We start from the raw sequence: 18,840 nt of genomic DNA, 5'->3' as shown, positions 1-18,840 counted from the left end.
CTGAAAATGTTCTATGTCATAGAAAATTGATCATCTTTGCCGATTGCTCTAGAGAAACCAACAACGAGGTTTGATACCCATCAATAGAATCCATGGATGCAATGTAAGAGCTTTCAAAGGTATCGTTGAAAATGATAATGCTACACAATCATAGAAACATTGATAACAATTTCTATGACTCTCTATAGACAGAATTAGTAATAAATAGTTGGTTTGAACATGATTATAATACTATCATTATGAAGATCGAATGTATTGACCATTACTTGATTCTTGATTTGACCATTATTGGTTAGCTATTAGGGCCTGCCCTATTTATGTAATGTGTGTGTGTGAGGATTCGTTATATCCGATTTGTGTCGCCTTATACTAGTAGAACTTTTGTCCTTTTTTATACTGTTATGTCAGTGAAGCGTGCTGCCAGAGGCACCAATCACTATCCCAACCCGCTCACACTATACTGACATCAGGCAAACCAGTTGTACAACTTTGAGTTGCTGGTATTAACCAGGTAAGATCACCTAGTATAATTGTTGGGAAAATTATCATCATTAAGATACAGAATTATATTGACCTGTCACTTGTAAAATTAGGGTACACATCACGTTATCATTGAGGTTGTATTGACGAGGGGCATTGACTAGGGCACACGTAATAATATTAATCAGGCGCGGATCCAAGGAGGGGGCGGACCCGGCTACGCCCCCCCCCCTAAAATAGGAGAGAGAGAAAAAAAAAGAAAAAAAAAAAAAAAAAAATAAAAGAAAAAGAAGAGAAAAAGAAAGAGGGGAAGGAAGGAAAACGAAGGAAGAAAGAAAAAAAGAGGGAGAAAGGAAAAAGGGAAAAAATAAGGAATTAGTTAAAGAGTGAAAATTAGACAGAAAGCTCCCCAGTATTCCTACCTTTACCGTTTGATGTTATCATTTTAAAATCTAAATGTATTCGCATTTGTGGTACATACATGCATGATGAACATACTTGTATCCAGGCGCAATGGTATAAATTATATAGTTTTTTTCGTGTAAGTTAGGTTTTATCTCCATCGCTTAAAAGGTACAATGTCCCTTCAAGTATTTACTTTTTCAAAAAAAAAACCGATAAAATCCCAAATCATATTAGATAATTCATTGTCATATTTAATATTCAATATTGACAGGTTTATATCTCGATATCATTAGCAATAAAAGAAAGGGGAAGGGGATGGTGGAAGGAATTGTAGCTGGCCATGAGTCTTCGCTGGTTGACTATATGTCATGCCCCTCGTTTTCAGCTTGTGAATGATATAATACACATTTTTGAATCAGCATTAAAGTCCCTGTATTAAATCCGACCTATCAATTCACAAATCTGTGCGTACTTTCAAAACGCCCAGTTACAAGATTACTACTGACGTCGAATGCTTCTAGGAAGCCTTTTATTTGTCATAAGAAAATGTGTGTAAAGAAAAAAGTGGAAAATCAAACCAAAAGGAGAACCAAATGCGACAGAAAATGAGAGCTTCTAGGGTTTGGGTGCACCCCATGGCCAGATGCCTTCCTTTTTTGTTTCAACAAACACATATCTTAACGATAATGTTATAAGATAGGGACAAACGATGTTAAAAAAATCAATGCAAAATGGCAAAAGGCTCCCTATTAGAAAACAGGATGATAGCAATGATTCCTGGCACCGTATGGCTATAGACAAGACCACTAGCCTTATTTTCTTTCATTGTCCAACACACGAATTATGAAGATTGTGTAAGTTAGGGATGATGAATGATCTAATCTGACAGATAATTGTATAAAAGTAAAAGCTTATATCGTTAAAAAAGTTCACATACACTTTCATTAGTCCCTATAAAAACCTTCAATAGGCGACCCCTAGCTGCAATATTGTAGCTCAAAAGACTTTTAGACTGAAAATGGTGTCTTCTTTAGAGCTACAATTGTTCCCTATTACTGCTAATGGAGCAAAGTGATGATTATGCAAACCCTTATAAAACGTTTGTTTTACATTTTATCGTACTTGTTTGATATAGCTTACCGACTAGGCAATAAAACCGAACCACATAAAATATCAAATTTTTCATCGGGGCATTTTTTTTTTAAAGTTATACATATGAAGGTCTTTCAGAGGGAATTTATACGGCAAGTTCACAAAATGTGATTTTTGACGTCTTGTGAGCGGTACGGTAGATAGTAAGCATGGTATTTATATGTTTGTTTTGGACAAAAATAATATGTAAATGCATTTATATGCATAAAATAATCGGAAACCTTCAAAAACGTATGAAAAACTGTGCCCGAGTGATTTTCGGAGGCAGTGCTCCACTACGATACCTAGGGACCAATTCGTACCCGCCTAAAGGCATAGTAGGCCGGGTACGTATATTCGTTCTAGGCGGCGCCCAGACTACCATCCCTTTCTTGCTTCGTGCCTTTATGAATAGATATTCAGATTTTAGGCAGTGCAATTCTGTAACTTTATATTCAAAATATGACATTAGACGACGTCAAAAATAATAAACGAACATTTTTACATGGCTTCAATTATTTTTTGGAAAAAGTGTATATTTATTCGAGGGCTTCACTGGGGGCCTAGGCGGCCCCAGACCCCCGCCCTTCTTCGCTTTATGTCCATATAAATATTAAGATTTTGATATTGCAATTCTGTAAGTAAAACAAAAAAATCAAAACTTCAAATAAAAAAAATATGTCACTTGACACGAAAACCATAAATAAACATCCTTAAATGGCTTCAATTATTTTTTTGGAAATTGTGTTCATGAAATCCTCAGAATGCAGGATTTTGCACCATTTATTCGAGAGCTGAGAGCTTCTGGGGGCCTAGGCGGCCCCCAGACCCCTCGCCTGATTTGCTTTGTCTCACGCCCCCTCTAACCTCAAAACCTGAATCCGCCCCTGTTAATATACAAAAAAAAATCATAAAATCAAAATACAGAGATGATGCATTATCTATTTTCGTATAGAGATGTCGCATCCGTTCAAACTGTTAAGTGTCGAGATAAATTGATATAATTGGTGGATATCCTGTGATCTACAGGGTAGAAGTGTCTGGTGACGCCGCTGGGGATATTTTTCATAGGACAAACACCTGTACAGGTAGATGGATCCAGAAATTGAAATCCAAAGCATTATCAATATTCTCTTTCCGTAATACAACTTCATTTGATATAAAGTAAAATCGTTAATCAAGTCCAATACAGACTAGATTCTATGGTATAAAATGAGGATACAAATGGTTTGAATTGTTTATATCTATTAGAAAATATCCTGTACAAGGAAATAAAGCCGAAGTAATATGAAGAAAGTAGAAGTTCATGACAAATGGTCACAGTTAATCTTTTTCTGTATACTTTTGCATATTCATCTTCAGCATTTGTGTTTCAAATTAAATCATCTATGTTATGTTCTAAACCTTTCCTAGAAGACTGTGTAAACGATTAGACAATCTAACACATACAGCGTATTATTATTATAATTCAAAAGATTTAAATTTTAATACTGTTTTAATACTGAAAAACAAATTTTCAGTATTAAAAGTTAACCAAGCGTTTTCTTAACATCTTAATTTAGTGTCATATTTCTTTGCCTGTGGTTACGTAGTATTAAACTGGGAGATTTAGTTTGTCTGATGTGGGGACTGGCACATTTAGGTTATATCATCATGTCATTTTATGCTACATCATTCATTTATGCGACATTGATATTTAAAACCGGGGTGGAAAATAAACTATGAATATACATGTAAAATGTAATTGATATTATATTTATGTTATTTTCTAGCGTGTGAGCTAGCTGACTTCTCACCCTATCTGGTTATGATAATGTTGTTCTTTTAAATAATAAATCAAATTTCAATATAAGATACAAAACAATTGAAAGAGCATCATTCATTATCTAAACGACAAAAGACGACAGAAATTCGCCTCAATCAGCACACTTTATTACGAATAAAGATAACCATATCAAACAGCTTCGAGTCAAACAAGGTCAAAGGTCACTATACAATGATGACACTTATCATCTTGACTTTATTCTGGCATTTTTTCAGTTTCAATATGATCCGTAATGTGTTGATGGCCATGGCTGTGTTCTGTTTGCGTATCGTCATCATTATGGGCGGAATCAGAGTCTCGACTTCCGGGTTCAAAATCAATGGCCATTTTCTCGGTGTCAGGAGACCGAGACGGTATTACTGAAGATTCATGATCATCCATGTGTGAAATGGGTTTCTTAGTACACACACATGACACTGAAACTTCCTGCAGGAACTCGCGATATTCGAACACGCCTGATACACAGCCTACTTTCTTCAATACAGGAATGTGTCTGAGCACAGGTTTACACATATTTTGGTGACGTTTCTTGTGACGTAGAACACAGTTCTTACAGCGACATCTGGTTTGGACTATGTCGGAAGGTATTCTGTTTGCATCCGAATCGAGTTCTTGGAACGTGGGACAGAGTGGAAGTTTTTCACCCTTTTGAGGTTGGCTGTAGGCTGGGCAGTCGTGGTCAAATCTGTAAAAGAAATACAGGCTTTGAAAAGCAACATGAAAACTCTGTATAGAAAATATAGTCGTATACTTAGACCATCTTTATGTTAAGTTATTAACTTTCAATTAGCCCAGCGTCTGAAGCCAAATAGCCTACCATATTATCTCTTGCACAACTTAGACGTTTGAAGTGGTGTGAAATAAAGACTTGTTGAAATACAAGTACTTCAACTATTATTTTCACATATTCTAAACATTCTCAATAAGACATTTTATTGACACATAACATGACAGAGTCTTTATTATAGGAAAGCTGAATAACGAAAATTATCTTTTTAACGTCTGATGACAAATACATAGACATGTACCTACAGATATTATTGCAAACTACCAATAAGGTACATGCTGTTTAGGAAGCAACTGGTCAACATGAATACTTGTAAAGTATCAATACAAAAACGAAATGATGAAAACAGATAGGTAGCACATATGCAAGTTATAAATTTGCGTCGAGGACATCCGGTCTTGTGTCGTTGGCATGCTCAATGAGCACTCAATGAGCATCGATATGGACCAATAAATATGCAATTCATCATCACCTTGTTGTCACGTGACTCCGACTTCCGACTACTTCCGACATATACATATAATTCTCTAGTATGCCTCTTTGCATCCTTCCCATTTCTGCAGCATCTGGCTCCCGACAAGAAGTGTTTATGTGGTGTGCCTGACTTCCAACGAAACATATGAGGAATATCTGGAGAATAAAACAAAAACAATAATACGATGATGTTTGTTGTCAAATAAATTTACGTGTAAATGTCAATATTATGTGATAGGCTATCGATACATTTTATACGTTGAAATCTTGAATATCCAAAGCTAGAAATTATTTTTTTTTATTTTCTCTCTTTCCCTGTTTGTCTGTTGAATTAAGTCATGCATTTTCATTATCAACATGCCAATTTTCTCAGCCTAATAATTGGCTTGGTTTGATTCGTTAGCTTTAACGTCCTGTACAGCCTGGGACACTAAAAGACGGCATTCCATATTGTGGTGCGTGAATTTCTGTATATATTGAGAGGCTTTGGTATATTCACTTGGTGTCTCATTGTGGTGGTGGAACTCTTCCCCTTTTATAGTGATCTCTCACTAAAGCATGCCACCGAAGTCATCGAACAAACTTACTCCATCCGGTCGCATTATATTGACAACGGGCAAACCAGTCGTCCCACTCCCTTTATGCTGAGTGCGTTGCCTAATTGAACATTTGCGTAAAAGGAACAAAATAAACAAAGCTCTTCTATGAGTGCAGGACTCCCCCTGGATTATATATGTACTTTGTTTGACAATTACCTGTATAGCAATAAGCACGTCCATTCTTATATGTAAGCTATAATGTCGTGTGATGTCGATAACGAATGTACTGCTACAAGAGGTTAAAATCAACCTTTTAAAGAAAATAGTTCTGAATTTCCACATTCTTTTAGCTTTCCCCCGTCTTCCTTATCTTGGAAAGGCCCCCCTATTTCTATCTTTGATCAAACATTGATGCGTGGATGGGATTATCATTATAATATAAGGTAAATTGAGCGTGACGACAAAGATTACATGCATGAGATTTATGTGAGCTGTAGTTATAGGTCCATTAAACACATGGAAAGTTTTACGGTCGTCAACGTCATAATTATACGTGGAGGATGCAATGGGCGGATACGTTGATTTTTGTCTGATGAAAGTATTTTTCATAACAACAGTATTTCATGCATTTTCAAACTTTCTATTTTATCTTGTATTCACTGCTTGTTGCAATGTACAAGTATTTTTCTATATTTTATATTTTTTCTTTGATATAATTTATCTATATCTTGTAAAGGGTATTTCTCGTACCGAAGTTTTCGTTTACCTTGATATTTCTTGGAAAGGAATTTATATACACTCTAAGCTTGTTTTCCGATTCCGAAATATGCGTATGTGTTGTATGTCTATATATGAATAAAATCAATTTTTAGTGAAAATGGCTAAAAAAAACAAAATCAATTTTTAGTGAAAATGGCTAAAACAAAATTCCAGTAGCTTCTTTTGCAGAATACTTTCACTACGACACTTAAAACGATTTGTGTCACATGAAATGATGGAATGAAGTTGTAATTCTTGGACGCGTGAATTGCTTGCAACTAGCTCCAAAAATCTGATACTTGAGACAGAAAATATGACTGATAAATAATTTCAATGAAGTTAAAAGCATTGGTTGGTTGATTTGGTCCTTTTACGATGGCCCACATTGTACGCAATTCGTGTTTGTGCGAATGTCTATCTTTTGAGACACTCAAATATATTTTTGATATTATAGTGCGACCCGTGCCCTATTTTAGTGATATATCACGGAAGCGTGCTTCCAAAGACACTGAACAACACACATCTAATCATATTACAAGCCCAAACCAGTCGTCCCACTCTAGGCTAGGCGCTTAAAGACTTGCAGTCGTTCCACTCCCGATAAGCTCAGCGAAAAGCAGCAGCAGAAATTACCACTTTTATAGTATGGTGTATCTCGGCCAGGGGACAGAACCCAAAGTCTTCCTCACAAGGACAAGCGCCCAGTCATATGCCAAACCTGAGGCGGTGTCAAGGAAGACGTAAGTTAAAAAGAAAGGATAATATCCTAAATTTAGTCGCCTTTTACGATCAAACAATAGGGGCAGCTGGTACAATTGTAACACCCTACCTGCAGAGCCACCGCAACAAACGCTAACGACTAATTTTGTTTTGCACATAATCATAGTTTCGTTATATGCCAAACCTGAGGCGGTGTCGAGGAAGACGTAAGTAAAAACGAAAGGATAATATCCTAAATTTAGTCGCCTTTTACGATCAAACAATAGGGGCAGCTGGTACAATTGTAACACCCTACCTGCAGAGCCACCGCAACAAACGCTAACGACTAATTTTGTTTTGCACATAATCATAGTTTCGTTATATGCCAAACCTGAGGCGGTGTCGAGGAAGACGTAAGTAAAAACGAAAGGATAATACCCTAAATTTAGCCGCCTTTTACAATCAAACAATAGGGGCAGCTGGTACAATTGTAACACCCTAACTGCAAGGCCACCGCAGCAAACGCTAACGACTAATTTTGTTTTGAACATAATCATAGTTTCGTTAGTTTTTTTCGTATACTACATGTATATTTTTCACTTTTGTAACCAAGGAAATGTTGCATGACAATATATGCAGTATTTGTAATATTTTATGGTAATGTCCTATAAAAATGGGATTGGGCATAATATTTTCAACTTGTATGAAGCCCTGATTTAAACATATTTTATCGTATAAAACAGACGGATTGAGCACACAAGTTATGACAATCTATATGAAACCCTCTATGGTATGCAATAGCCAAGAAGTATTGTTTCGTTTTAGAATTATCCTTGATGTATTCTATGAATGTAGAATTGAATATGAAAGAAATTGCATCATTTATAAACATCAAGATTTTAATTTAAGCCTAGCCAGTGGCAACGTTTTTATTTCCATATCCTGGACTGAAAACAAAACATCCATTAACGCTCTGGAATTTAACAAGGTTATGTAAGCCATATATAAGGTGCAAATCTGAATATAGTATTCAGGTTAGTTAATATATTCATATATAGCACAGCAAACGATAGGGGGAACACACCGTCTAAATCGGAGATCATTTCGACACTTTCCACTGTTAAAACAAAATAAAAACTGAAGTATTCTAACTCAGTCATATATCACACTAAATATATTACCTCCAATTAACTTCATATAAGTAATGTGATCAGATTGATACAGAAATGTTTACACAATGACCCACATTAACCTATATTTAGATTTGAGACAATTCATCACGATCACACCATTTAAATCTAGGTCGCAGGGAACTATGGAAAAACGCGCTGAAGCCCGTCTTAATTCCGTAAACTTCTGAATGGAAATACTGGTCGGGTTGCGCAATATTGTTTTCGACAAATCTATACATTGCAAGCTGAATTAAAATGTTATTTTTATTATGTTTTAAACCCAAGCCATCATAAAACTATTCAATGACAAAAAGTCTTGTGTTAATTTGATTAAAGATTTAATCATTACCTAGTGTGAATAGGATAAAAAGATGAAACGAATGTGCGAATGAGACAAAAATGATGCATTCCACTACACATTGCGTTGATATACAATAAACCACTTTAGTTTAGTGTATAACCCTAATTGGCGCCATATTTAAGGAATCCAGAACACTTAGACAATTATGCATTTGTTTTACATTTTATAATAAAATTCATGAAGCGTTTGAATTCCCGATTTGTATCTGGTGAAAATGAAGTGATTTGCAGTAATAAGCTTTCAGAAATGATGTTTATCACAACGCTATTTGGATGGATAGGTTAGCAAACAACAGCTGATGTCATTACTTGTATGGATATGGAAACTTATCTTATTAGCACTTTTTCCGGAAAAATTTTTTTTTTCTTTTTCTTTTTAAAGAAGCCTTACCTGATTGGAACCTTCTAAGTGTTCGAAGGTGGGCCATCTTCCTCATTCCATGGTAGGGTAATTACTTGGTTACCGATATCTCTTTAGTCCGGATTGACATAAATATGTATTATACGTTTACTAAGTGTTTTAAATTACACCAATCAACTACCATTAAAGTATTACCTAGAAAACAGTTGTATAACACAAGTATGGACAAATGGTCACGCCCTTACATCTTCTCATGTAATATCCCGAAATAAAGTCATCGCTACAATGGAGTCAGCCTCCTCCAAATAAAGGTAACGCCCATACAATGTTACACGTAGGTCAACAAACAATTTCGTTCGTTTATTTATAAATGTCTTTTATTTAATTTATTATATGTCTTATACATCCTTGTTTGTAAAAGAAAGATGATGTAAATAAAATCGAGTATTAAATGTTCATATACTACGGTTGAATTTAAATGTCTATTGATAAAAGTAGTTTGGTTGCTGGAGTTTTGACAAGTTCTTGATAACGGTTCTACGCTGGCAACAATTCTACAGTAAAGAAATTTGAATATGACAAATTGAACCTTGAAAATTGAACTTGCTATCTCTATAGTAGAATCATAAAAGACGACTAAACGTCGGATCTTTTGTCCTTTAATAAAAAAAGACTTCTTACCAACGTATTCGTCTTGGCTGAGCATTCGTCTGTGTGAAAAAAGTTCTTTCTGTTGCCAACGGCGTAGTATAATACCTCTTGCTCCATTAAGATACAGCACAAATATAGTGGGGCTACTTTGTCTGTTGATTGTAAATTATGGCTGGCAATGTGATGTGTACTCAATAGTGTTTTCGTAGTATGGTTTTTCAGTGTCTTGGTACTATAAGTGGGAGGGAGCTTTAAAACCTCAAAGAGACACAATACGAACATACCGGTCTCCCCAATTACGCAACTACGTGTATTTACATATTGGAGAGGTCTTTAATGTGTGAATAAGCAGTTAATACCAAGTTATTTTTTTTATTGTAATTAATTATTTTAGCTATAATATCTTTATAATGTCCATTCTATAAGATATATTGGAAATTTTGGAAACAGACAAACATTTTATGAAAATAAGAACATCGTATCACTGACTAAACAAAACATTTACACTGTATTTATCTGTGATGTACCATATAACATCGACAAAAGATCTCTTCACATAACAAGGAACGACAGACTTCTTATATGATAAAAAAAGGCCATTGTTGTGATATCTATTTCCTCTGTGGGCGGATTATATTAACACCCACCAAGGAGTGTCTTTCGCGGATGCATCCTTGTAAGTTATAAAGTTATGGTCACCATCCAACCCCAGTCTATTCTCTGACAACACAGTGCCTTCACTAGGAAATATCCAGATATACAGACATTAGCACACACATCAACTGTTATCATGGAATTCAAACATGTTGCATAATACTTTTTTTGTCCCTATAGCAGTATCCATTTATCTTTGTCCGATTTCTAATTGGATAATACACCTTTTCTACAGGCAGATATTATTATCTCCTTCATCCCTGTCAGGGGGTCGAACGTGTCTTGGTATGCGAAGGTGTAATTTGGTAGCTCCGGTTCGAGTGTCAACCGTGACTGGAAAATCACTCATGTCTCTTCTAAGCTTCATGCATCACTCTTATAATATAAGATGTTGCGTTTCGGTGACAAAATGATTGTAGTTTCTAAAAACCCGACAGATGATTACTGTCCTTACTTAATTTAAAAAAAAAAAATAAAAAAATCTATTGAAGAAAAACCACGCGATTTTCACGCAAAAAACAGCAACTGGGCATGGTACGGGACTTTGTTTGCCTGAATGTGAACTTGTAGTTCGTTAGAACGGCCGTATGATAGACAGAATCTTGCGAAATAGCCTGTCAAAAATGTTAACCCTGTGTCCACTGTGAGAAATTCCGGAAAGTACCGATCATTTCATTCACGGTTGACACTCGAAGCGGAACTTTGGACGCCATATTTGCTTCACATACAAAATTACTCCTTCGCATACCCAGATACCAAGATACGTTCGACCCCCTGCCTTTGTGTCCATGATTATTAACATTGGCTTGTTTGTGTATGAAAATGCAACGCCAAAATCATACCAACTGTTTTAATGCATCGACTCGTTTCTACCTACACTGATTAACAATGGAAAATAATTCACTCTTTATTCACAATCGTTTTCATATGTCAGAACGCATATGAATTACTGTACCTGGTGTGTTCTTTCATTCAAGAATCATTGTAAACTAGCCATGTTATTTTTCGAGCCCCTATTGTTAGAACTAAGTTGTTAATAAACATATTTGAAAACACAATCTAGACGCCAATATAACGCAACACAGGAACTTATCTTGAACGAAGCAGCTATTAAGCAGGTTTGAGAAAAATAATTTGGAAAACGTCAAAAAGTATGAGATAAAACATATACGTAAATATGCAAAATGGAAATGGTCAAATAATTGAAAGAATTTAAAGCCAATAATAAATGAGATGAAATTAAGGCAATGATCCTCTTTAATTTTATATACAACCCCTCTTCCAAACGTATATGCGCAGGGATCTGAGAATTATTGACAACCTACCAGAATGTCCATAGACCATTTTTTAGACATGCAAGTGGTCTAGATCAAAATAGGTAAAAATAAGACAAAATTTCTACCCCACATGGCTCTAGCGACAAAAAATGTCAAATTTCTAGCACGTCTTCATAAAAGCGACTATTACCGTAATATTAATCAACGTCCTATTACCAGCCTTAGTCATGTAAGGACGGCCTCCCATGTAATGCGGAGTGTAGTGTGTATGAAGTGATTGGTGTTTTAAGAAAGTGTATAGTGGAACACTTGCCCTTTTGATAGTGCTAGATCACTGCAGCATGCCGCCGATTACACCAAGCAACACATCCCACCAAGTCACATTATACTGACAACGGGCGAACCAGTCGTCCCACTAACGGTATTTAGTCGCCTTTCACGAGCGTGCATTCTCCTTTCACGAGCGTGCATTCTCCTTTCACAATCACCCTACACAACTATACAAAGTGCCGCCAATAAGACTATATCAATCCCGTTTCAACAAAAAATGACACAAAAATGTCCTCACTCCGGCCGTAGTAATTTATGGTGACACTTTCTCAGACATAATGCATATATTTTTATCGGGTGTCTCTGTTGTGTTGGTTACGCCAAAGGTAAATGACGAAGTGTCCCGAAAAGAGCACAACAGTCAGTCAGCCAATGAGATTGCAGAGAGATCTCGATCATGCATAATGGATGAGAAAGTGCCATCGTGAATGTCCACGGCCCGATTGAAGTCTTGAGTATAGTTGTGTAGAGTGATTTTTGAAAGGAGTATTATCGCTTTTTCCAACGGTAGTAACCGCATCTATGAAGCCGTGCTAGAAATATGACTTTTAGCAACTAAAGCTATGTGAGGTAGAAGTTTTGTCTCTGGGATCTTTCTACCCTTTACGTGAACAGTACTATGTAGAATACATTTTGTTTTTATCTAGACCCCTCAAACGTTGAAAATGGACACTTTGGTGGGTCCATATTGACTTAAACTGTAACTTATTTTCAGATCCCTGTGGATATTTTATCAATATCACTAAACTGGGATATATAGCCTTAACATTTAACAATTTCAATCAACTCATCATTAATTTAAATCTTCATTGCAGTTTCGTTTGGTTTGTTATGTCATTTAGGACGGCCTCCCGTGTATGTGGTGTCTTTTCGTGTGTAAAGTGTCAAGCGTGTGTTTTGGGAGACTGCGGTATATTCGTGTTGTATATTCTTGTATATTGGAAGAGACCGCGGTGGCCGAGTGGTTAAGATGTCCCGACATATTACCATAAACCCTCCACATCTGGGAGGTGAGTTCGATTCCAATTTGGGGCACCGTTGTTCGGTGGTTTTTCTCCGGGTAATCCGGTTTTCCTCCACCAACAACTTACAAGACTCTGGCTGTTAGTAATTGTTAAACTAATAAACCCGTAACCTGTACAGTGGATCTATTTTCCTATTTATAGTGCTATATCACTGAAGCATGTCCCCGAGGACAAAAAATAGCTTATCCCACCCAGTCACATACTGACAAAGGGCGAACTAGTAGTCCAATTCCTCTAATTTTGAGCACTAAGCAGAACCAGAAAATACCACTTTTACAAACTATGGTCCTAGAGTCTACTTCACAGGGGTGAGTGCTCAACCGTAGGCTAAACGTATTGCTCGGAGCAGCTTGCTTTAGTAAGATATCACAATAAAATAGAGAAGAGTATCTACTTTCCAAAAAGACACAATCTGTTCTCCCACCATTCACTGATTTGTCACCGGTTTTAGCCGTGAGAGATTTTCCTGTCAAACCAATCCCTAGACTTTTTCTTTTGTATGTGGGAGAAAAAGAATCATTCCCTACCTATGAGGGTATGACAACAAATCACAACCGTCGGGGGAATTCCTGAATGTCCAATACTCGGCAAGCCTCGGGTTAAACGTTCATGAATTACCCCTTGGATTGTGATTTCGTTGTCACGCCTCTAGGTAGGGAAAGATTCTATTAATCATACCACAGTCTCCCAAAACACACAGACATTTCTTGCACACAAAACTTGGTTAGTTGATAAGATTAACCTGCCTATTATCAGCAAAGGCTCCGTGTATGCGAGTTACATACATACGTGTTGCGTGTGTGAGGTGCGTGTTTAGAACAGGCATACCCCACTTGGTCACATGATGCTGACAAAGCAGTCGTCCCACTCCCTATATGCTCTGCAATAAGCAGAAGTAAACACTGCAAAAACCTCTTAGTGTACTCTCGTCATAAACCGCGGTTTGTTAAGAGTACACTAGAGTTCACTCAGATTTTTGTGTTATACCTCCATAACATAGTACAATATAGTTACGCTAATCCTTAAATACAACTTTCGTTCTTTGTCTCTTTATTTCTTAGCAGTATCTGAATCTTTAGTTACGTTTGGGTGTTTGTGAAATAAGATAAAACAATAAACAAAATAAAAAAAAACCTAAATCATGTATTAATGAGTAAAATGAATTGGTCGAGAAACACAAAAAAGTCTATTTTACTGACGATGCCACTAAGTCAAGTTGACTCACTTTTTTGTTGATGGTGATTTCAAAATGCTGACAAATTTCATATTTTAAAAAGAGAATATTGACTGAAAATATATATGTTTTAAAGTCATTTTTGTCATCTATTTTAAAATGCGCAAATCTATGTCGATTATTTGGATACAGTATCTCATTTTTCTTATTTTCTATTAACAGGTATTCTAAAATGGCGACAAGATTCATATTTCAAAAAGAGTATATTGACTGAAAATACATGTATGAAACTCATTTTTGTCACCTATTTTAAAATGCATAAAACAATGTCGATTTTTGAATATTGTATTTCATTTCTTTTTTCTGATAATGTATCTTTATGTGTTAACCAGCATTACTGGAGAAACCCTTGCTTTATCAAGGAAATGTTATCACTTTATGACCAGGCTACTCGATTTACATACAAACGGGTATGAAGACTTCCTATATCTCCAGGATGGGGTAGAAATCAGGAAAGTCCGGGATCAACTAAAAAGGGAATTCCACGACGGATTGTTATAAAATCGCTCAAAAATATACCACCTCATAGACCAGATTTAATTTGATAAATCTTCATAACTCTTGATATTTTTTATATTACCATGCCTTCTTATGTCAACTCGATATTGCTGCTACAGGTAAAATATTATTACGCCATTATATTTACAGAAAATAGAGAGAAAGGAGGTTAATCCTGTGTTCACTTACTTAATGCTTAATTATTAACAGTTTTTTCATACTTTTGATGATATTCGGGGTATTTATACAGGGGATAAATATCTAGTTAATTATAACTGTGGATAGTGCAGACTCACTTTCATCAAAACTTTCCACGTTAAACCATAAAGTATGTTTTTTATCGTTTTTAGAACATTGTATTCATTAATCTGGATACAGTCAATTTCCTACCTCATTCTGCACCAATTCATTTTAATATATTAAATAGCTTTTCAATTGTCAGATTTTCTGCTCTAGCTATGTAATTATAGGGACAGGGTAACCGAATCACTGGAGTGTTACTAACGGAATATCATACACTGATTGAATAGACACAAAAGGTTTAGCAGGTTATACTGTACTGTGATGGAAACGATACACAGAGAGGCTATGTGTTATTTAAGGGACACAGTAGGTGTAGGATATACAACAGACAACAGACTACGCGTGTCGTCTGTAACAATAGTGTCGTCCTGTAGATCGTATACATATCCGTGAATTCTCAACAGCTGATGTAACATAACGCGGGACTTCATAAACGGGGTGGAAGGAAGTAAACACCAATCTTTATACTAGTATACGGTAATACACCTTGATGAACATGTAGAATCACTGACAATTATATTATCACAGTAGCGTGAGACGAATAGTAAATAAGCTAAATGACAAAACAAATACTTTTTACCTCATAACTGACAACACGTTAGACGTTTATAGCACCAAGACATCAGTCCAATGTACTCTACGACAAACAAAACATGATATAGTGGAGATAAAAACAATTGTTTATCATTTATTTAATGACACAAAAGTACTTTCCTTCACAAATATCGAAAAGAAAATCATATGGAATATTACGCTGAAATATATATAGTTTAAAAATGTACAAAAGATTTATTTTAGATAAATATTAAACTTTTTAAAACTATTTCGTATTCCTTACATTGTTTTCTCATAGTGTGTGCTTTTATGAAGAATTGTGCTTCTATGAAATTTTCCATTTATATGTTTCTAATGTTTATAACGTATGTGTCCCGCAGATACTGATGCTGCTGAATGGTCAGATTTCCATGACAACGTGGTGTCGTAATCCCAGCGCCGGTCAGATGAACAATCTCACGCGTACCCTGTTAGAAGGAAGTAAATTATGGCTGTCATATGAAGCCGCGGATGTGGAAACGCCCGACACATATACGTAAGTATAAGTTATAAGTTTAAAGAATCAAACATAGTTTACCAAAGGAAATGTATTTACATCGAGCATTCATTAATGAAACCATCTACCAAAACAAGATTGAATGTGTTTCAAAATTAACATCGGTATTGGCTAGATTGGACATGTACGTCACTTCCGTGAGCACTTATTAAACCAATCAGCATCTGCTAAATGGTGCGCGAACCAGAGAAGCTCACGTGCCGAACTAGCATTAGTGTTTATGTTATTAAATATCTTGTTGTTACAGCATATACTTAACGTAATTTTGTTCCACAGACGCCTCGTTTACTTCTCGTTACAAACAGCTTGTTACTTGATCTTCAGCGTGTCTTCCTTGTGATTTGTATTTTGAATTTACATTATTTATACATTTATTTTACCATGTACCATAGACTCCACACACGCATCGCATACATGTCAGGCCGTCCTTAAATGAATATGTCTGTTAGTAGGCCGAGCGTTATGCCTTTCGTTTTGTTGTGTTGTATGTTTACTGCTGTTGTCTTATGAATATAGGAACAATTATTTCAACAACATAATACTTTCATATTTTTAAATACCTATATCTGCGTCAGAAAAAAATCCATTCCTATGAAATCGTTTACCTTTTAAAATATTACAAATAGTATGAACCAGAATGCAATATATTTATATAACTATCAATTTATTTTTCCAGAATTTTACTTCAAGGTGATACCACGTGCCCCTTACCAACAGACCTTGACGAATCAGAAGATCTATCTGCGTGTCCATCCTACTTAGTCAAAGAGGTGGATATCACCAGAATTCCCTCTGCCATTGTGCACGCTCGATGCCGATGTGAGGGCTGTCAGATACCGGGATTGCGCAGTAGACAAAGACATCAATACGCATGCGAGCCTGTGTATCGCTTCCTTCCGGTCCTAAAGAGAACAAGTACATGTATTGATGGAGAGTATGAGTACACTTTAGCTCACCAGAAAGTGTCGGTATCATGTCATTGTGTGCGGAGCAGACTTTCTCGTCCAAAGTTATTATCATCCAATAGGAAGTCTCCTGAAAATTTCATAATGTAAAAGCTTTGTTTTATTCGTAAATGTGTTGTGGTGGTTTATATTAAATATGATACTTTGTTTGAAATTTGTTTTCTGGTTTTTTTCATAATTTCATGCACTATTGAATAATTTATTTTTATTCTTCAGTGTGATATGACAAGTTTATGAAAGACCTACAGTCGTCTTTCAGTTCTGACTCCATATTGCGTTTCACGTCTGAATGTCTTCATTCTCAAATCATTTCCGCGCGATTTAGCACAATACATTACAGGTTACTAACGGAGAAATGAATATATCACCGATATAAATAAGATAAGGAAACTTATTAAAATTATTTTTGTATTCGTGATATCAGCGGTATTGACAATGACATCAGCATGACCCTTAAGAATGATTGCTGTAATCACAAATTTTTTTTAAAACACTGGTATGCTTCGGCATTTATGACATTGTGAGATCCTTGGGCCTGAATACGGCTGTCATTCATGCCTACTATAAAAGAGTATCATGATCTTTATCTTGTCTGCACCATCATAAATCTTTTTTGGTTACTCTTAATGTATAACTTTATGAGTGTGCTACGTGTCGGACATAAGACTGTTACATGTGTCCCTCAGTGTGCTACCTGTCGGACACAGGACTGTTACATGTGTCCCTAAGTGTGCTACGTGTCGGACATAAGACTGTTACATGTGTCCCTAAGTGTGCTACGTGTCGGACATAAGACTGTTACATGTGTCCCTAAGTGTGCTACGTGTCGGACATAAGACTGTTACATGTGTCCCTCAGTGTGCTACCTGTCGGACACAGGACTGTTACAGGTGTCCCTCACTGTGCTATCTGTCGGACACAGGACTATTACAGGTGTCCCTCAGTGTGCTACCTGACGGACACAGGACTGTTACAGGTGTCCCTCAGTGTGCTACCTGTCGGACGCAGGACTGTTACAGGTGTCCCTCAGTGCGCTACCTGTCGGACACAGGACTGTTACATGTGTCCCTAAGTGTGCTACGTGTCGGACATAAGACTGTTACATGTGTCCCTAAGTGTGTTACGTGTCGGACACAGGACTGTTACAGGTGCTAGCCTTCAGAACGTTCACGCTGATTTATATGCTTCTTCGACAGAGGACGACAGGGAGACATGACCTTTAACTTGATATTAAACTTTAAAGAATGATTTAGTCACCTAGTTAACCTTAAGAGCTAATTTGAATTAATGTAAGATTGTATTCTATATTTACAGCAGTGGTATATGTATGATATAGCCTGGTCTAATCTCTTGACGGGCTATGTTATTTAATTATCCTGGCCTCCAGGATCGGGAATTTAAATCGGGCGGTGAGTCAGTATGACTGGATCGAAAATATCTTATATAAATTAAGTGTCTGTCATTGTGACAAAACAATCTTAGACGACTGAGAACCATAACTAAGTGCATGTGTATTACATAGGAACGTCCATCAAAGATGGGGTAGAGCCACTACGTGGACAGTGAACTTCTTTGTCCAATATCTATGGTGCCATATTTCTGTCACCGTGTTACATTTTAGATCGAGTTATGGTAACGTAACTATATGTCATTATATACATTATACCAGATATTTACTGTATGTCGGCAAGTCGACGTACGTCATGGAATAAGGACTTATATCCTGAAAACTCGAGACTTACCTTATTGCGACAAGATCTATGATAGTCAGTCGTTATAGTCTTTCCTGTGTTAATTATC

The 18,840-nt window shown here is 36.3% G+C and overlaps 2 protein-coding genes across 4 annotated transcripts; one reads left to right on the top strand and one right to left on the bottom strand.

Annotated features, from left to right (window-relative positions):
- The first annotated feature begins 465 nt into the window (after nucleotides 1–465).
- LOC138335737 (interleukin 17-like protein) lies at nucleotides 466–17,158 on the top strand. Of its 3 annotated transcripts, none has more exons than XM_069284903.1 (3): nucleotides 466–511; nucleotides 15,900–16,054; nucleotides 16,752–17,158. In XM_069284903.1, exons 2-3 carry the CDS (start codon nucleotides 15,906–15,908, stop codon nucleotides 17,128–17,130), a joined length of 528 nt encoding a protein of 175 aa, XP_069141004.1. In that variant the 5' UTR covers nucleotides 466–511; nucleotides 15,900–15,905; the 3' UTR covers nucleotides 17,131–17,158. The 3 variants fall into 3 exon arrangements, with proteins under 3 accessions (XP_069141004.1, XP_069141002.1, XP_069141003.1); XM_069284901.1 differs by lacking the exon at nucleotides 466–511 and adding an exon at nucleotides 14,698–14,780; XM_069284902.1 differs by lacking the exon at nucleotides 466–511 and adding an exon at nucleotides 15,290–15,441.
- On the bottom strand, nucleotides 3,938–5,251 carry LOC138335746 (uncharacterized). The gene is made up of 2 exons (XM_069284909.1): nucleotides 5,101–5,251; nucleotides 3,938–4,526 (listed from the first exon to the last, which is right to left on the bottom strand). Exons 1-2 carry the CDS (start codon nucleotides 5,181–5,183, stop codon nucleotides 4,037–4,039), a joined length of 573 nt encoding a protein of 190 aa, XP_069141010.1. The 5' UTR covers nucleotides 5,184–5,251; the 3' UTR covers nucleotides 3,938–4,036.
- Nucleotides 17,159–18,840: the final 1,682 nt, after the last annotated feature.

This window comes from Argopecten irradians, chromosome 11 (genome assembly GCF_041381155.1).
Source record: "Argopecten irradians isolate NY chromosome 11, Ai_NY, whole genome shotgun sequence".
NCBI lineage: Eukaryota > Metazoa > Mollusca > Bivalvia > Pectinida > Pectinidae > Argopecten > Argopecten irradians.
This window is presented reverse-complemented; position numbering and strand designations above follow the sequence as displayed.

Bases quoted from the DNA above. Each gene is read 5' to 3' on its own strand.
- LOC138335746 (XM_069284909.1), bottom strand. From the start codon at position 5,183: ATGGGAAGGATGCAAAGAGGCATACTAGAGAATTATATGTATATGTCG. The intron at 4,527-5,100 runs GTGATGATGAAT...TTTCTTTTACAG, and splicing joins CGGAGTCACGTGACAACAAG to ATTTGACCACGACTGCCCAG.
- LOC138335737 (XM_069284901.1), top strand. From the start codon at position 14,745: ATGCCTTCTTATGTCAACTCGATATTGCTGCTACAG. The intron at 14,781-15,899 runs GTAAAATATTAT...TGTGTCCCGCAG, and splicing joins ACTCGATATTGCTGCTACAG to ATACTGATGCTGCTGAATGG. The intron at 16,055-16,751 runs GTAAGTATAAGT...TTATTTTTCCAG, and splicing joins GAAACGCCCGACACATATAC to AATTTTACTTCAAGGTGATA.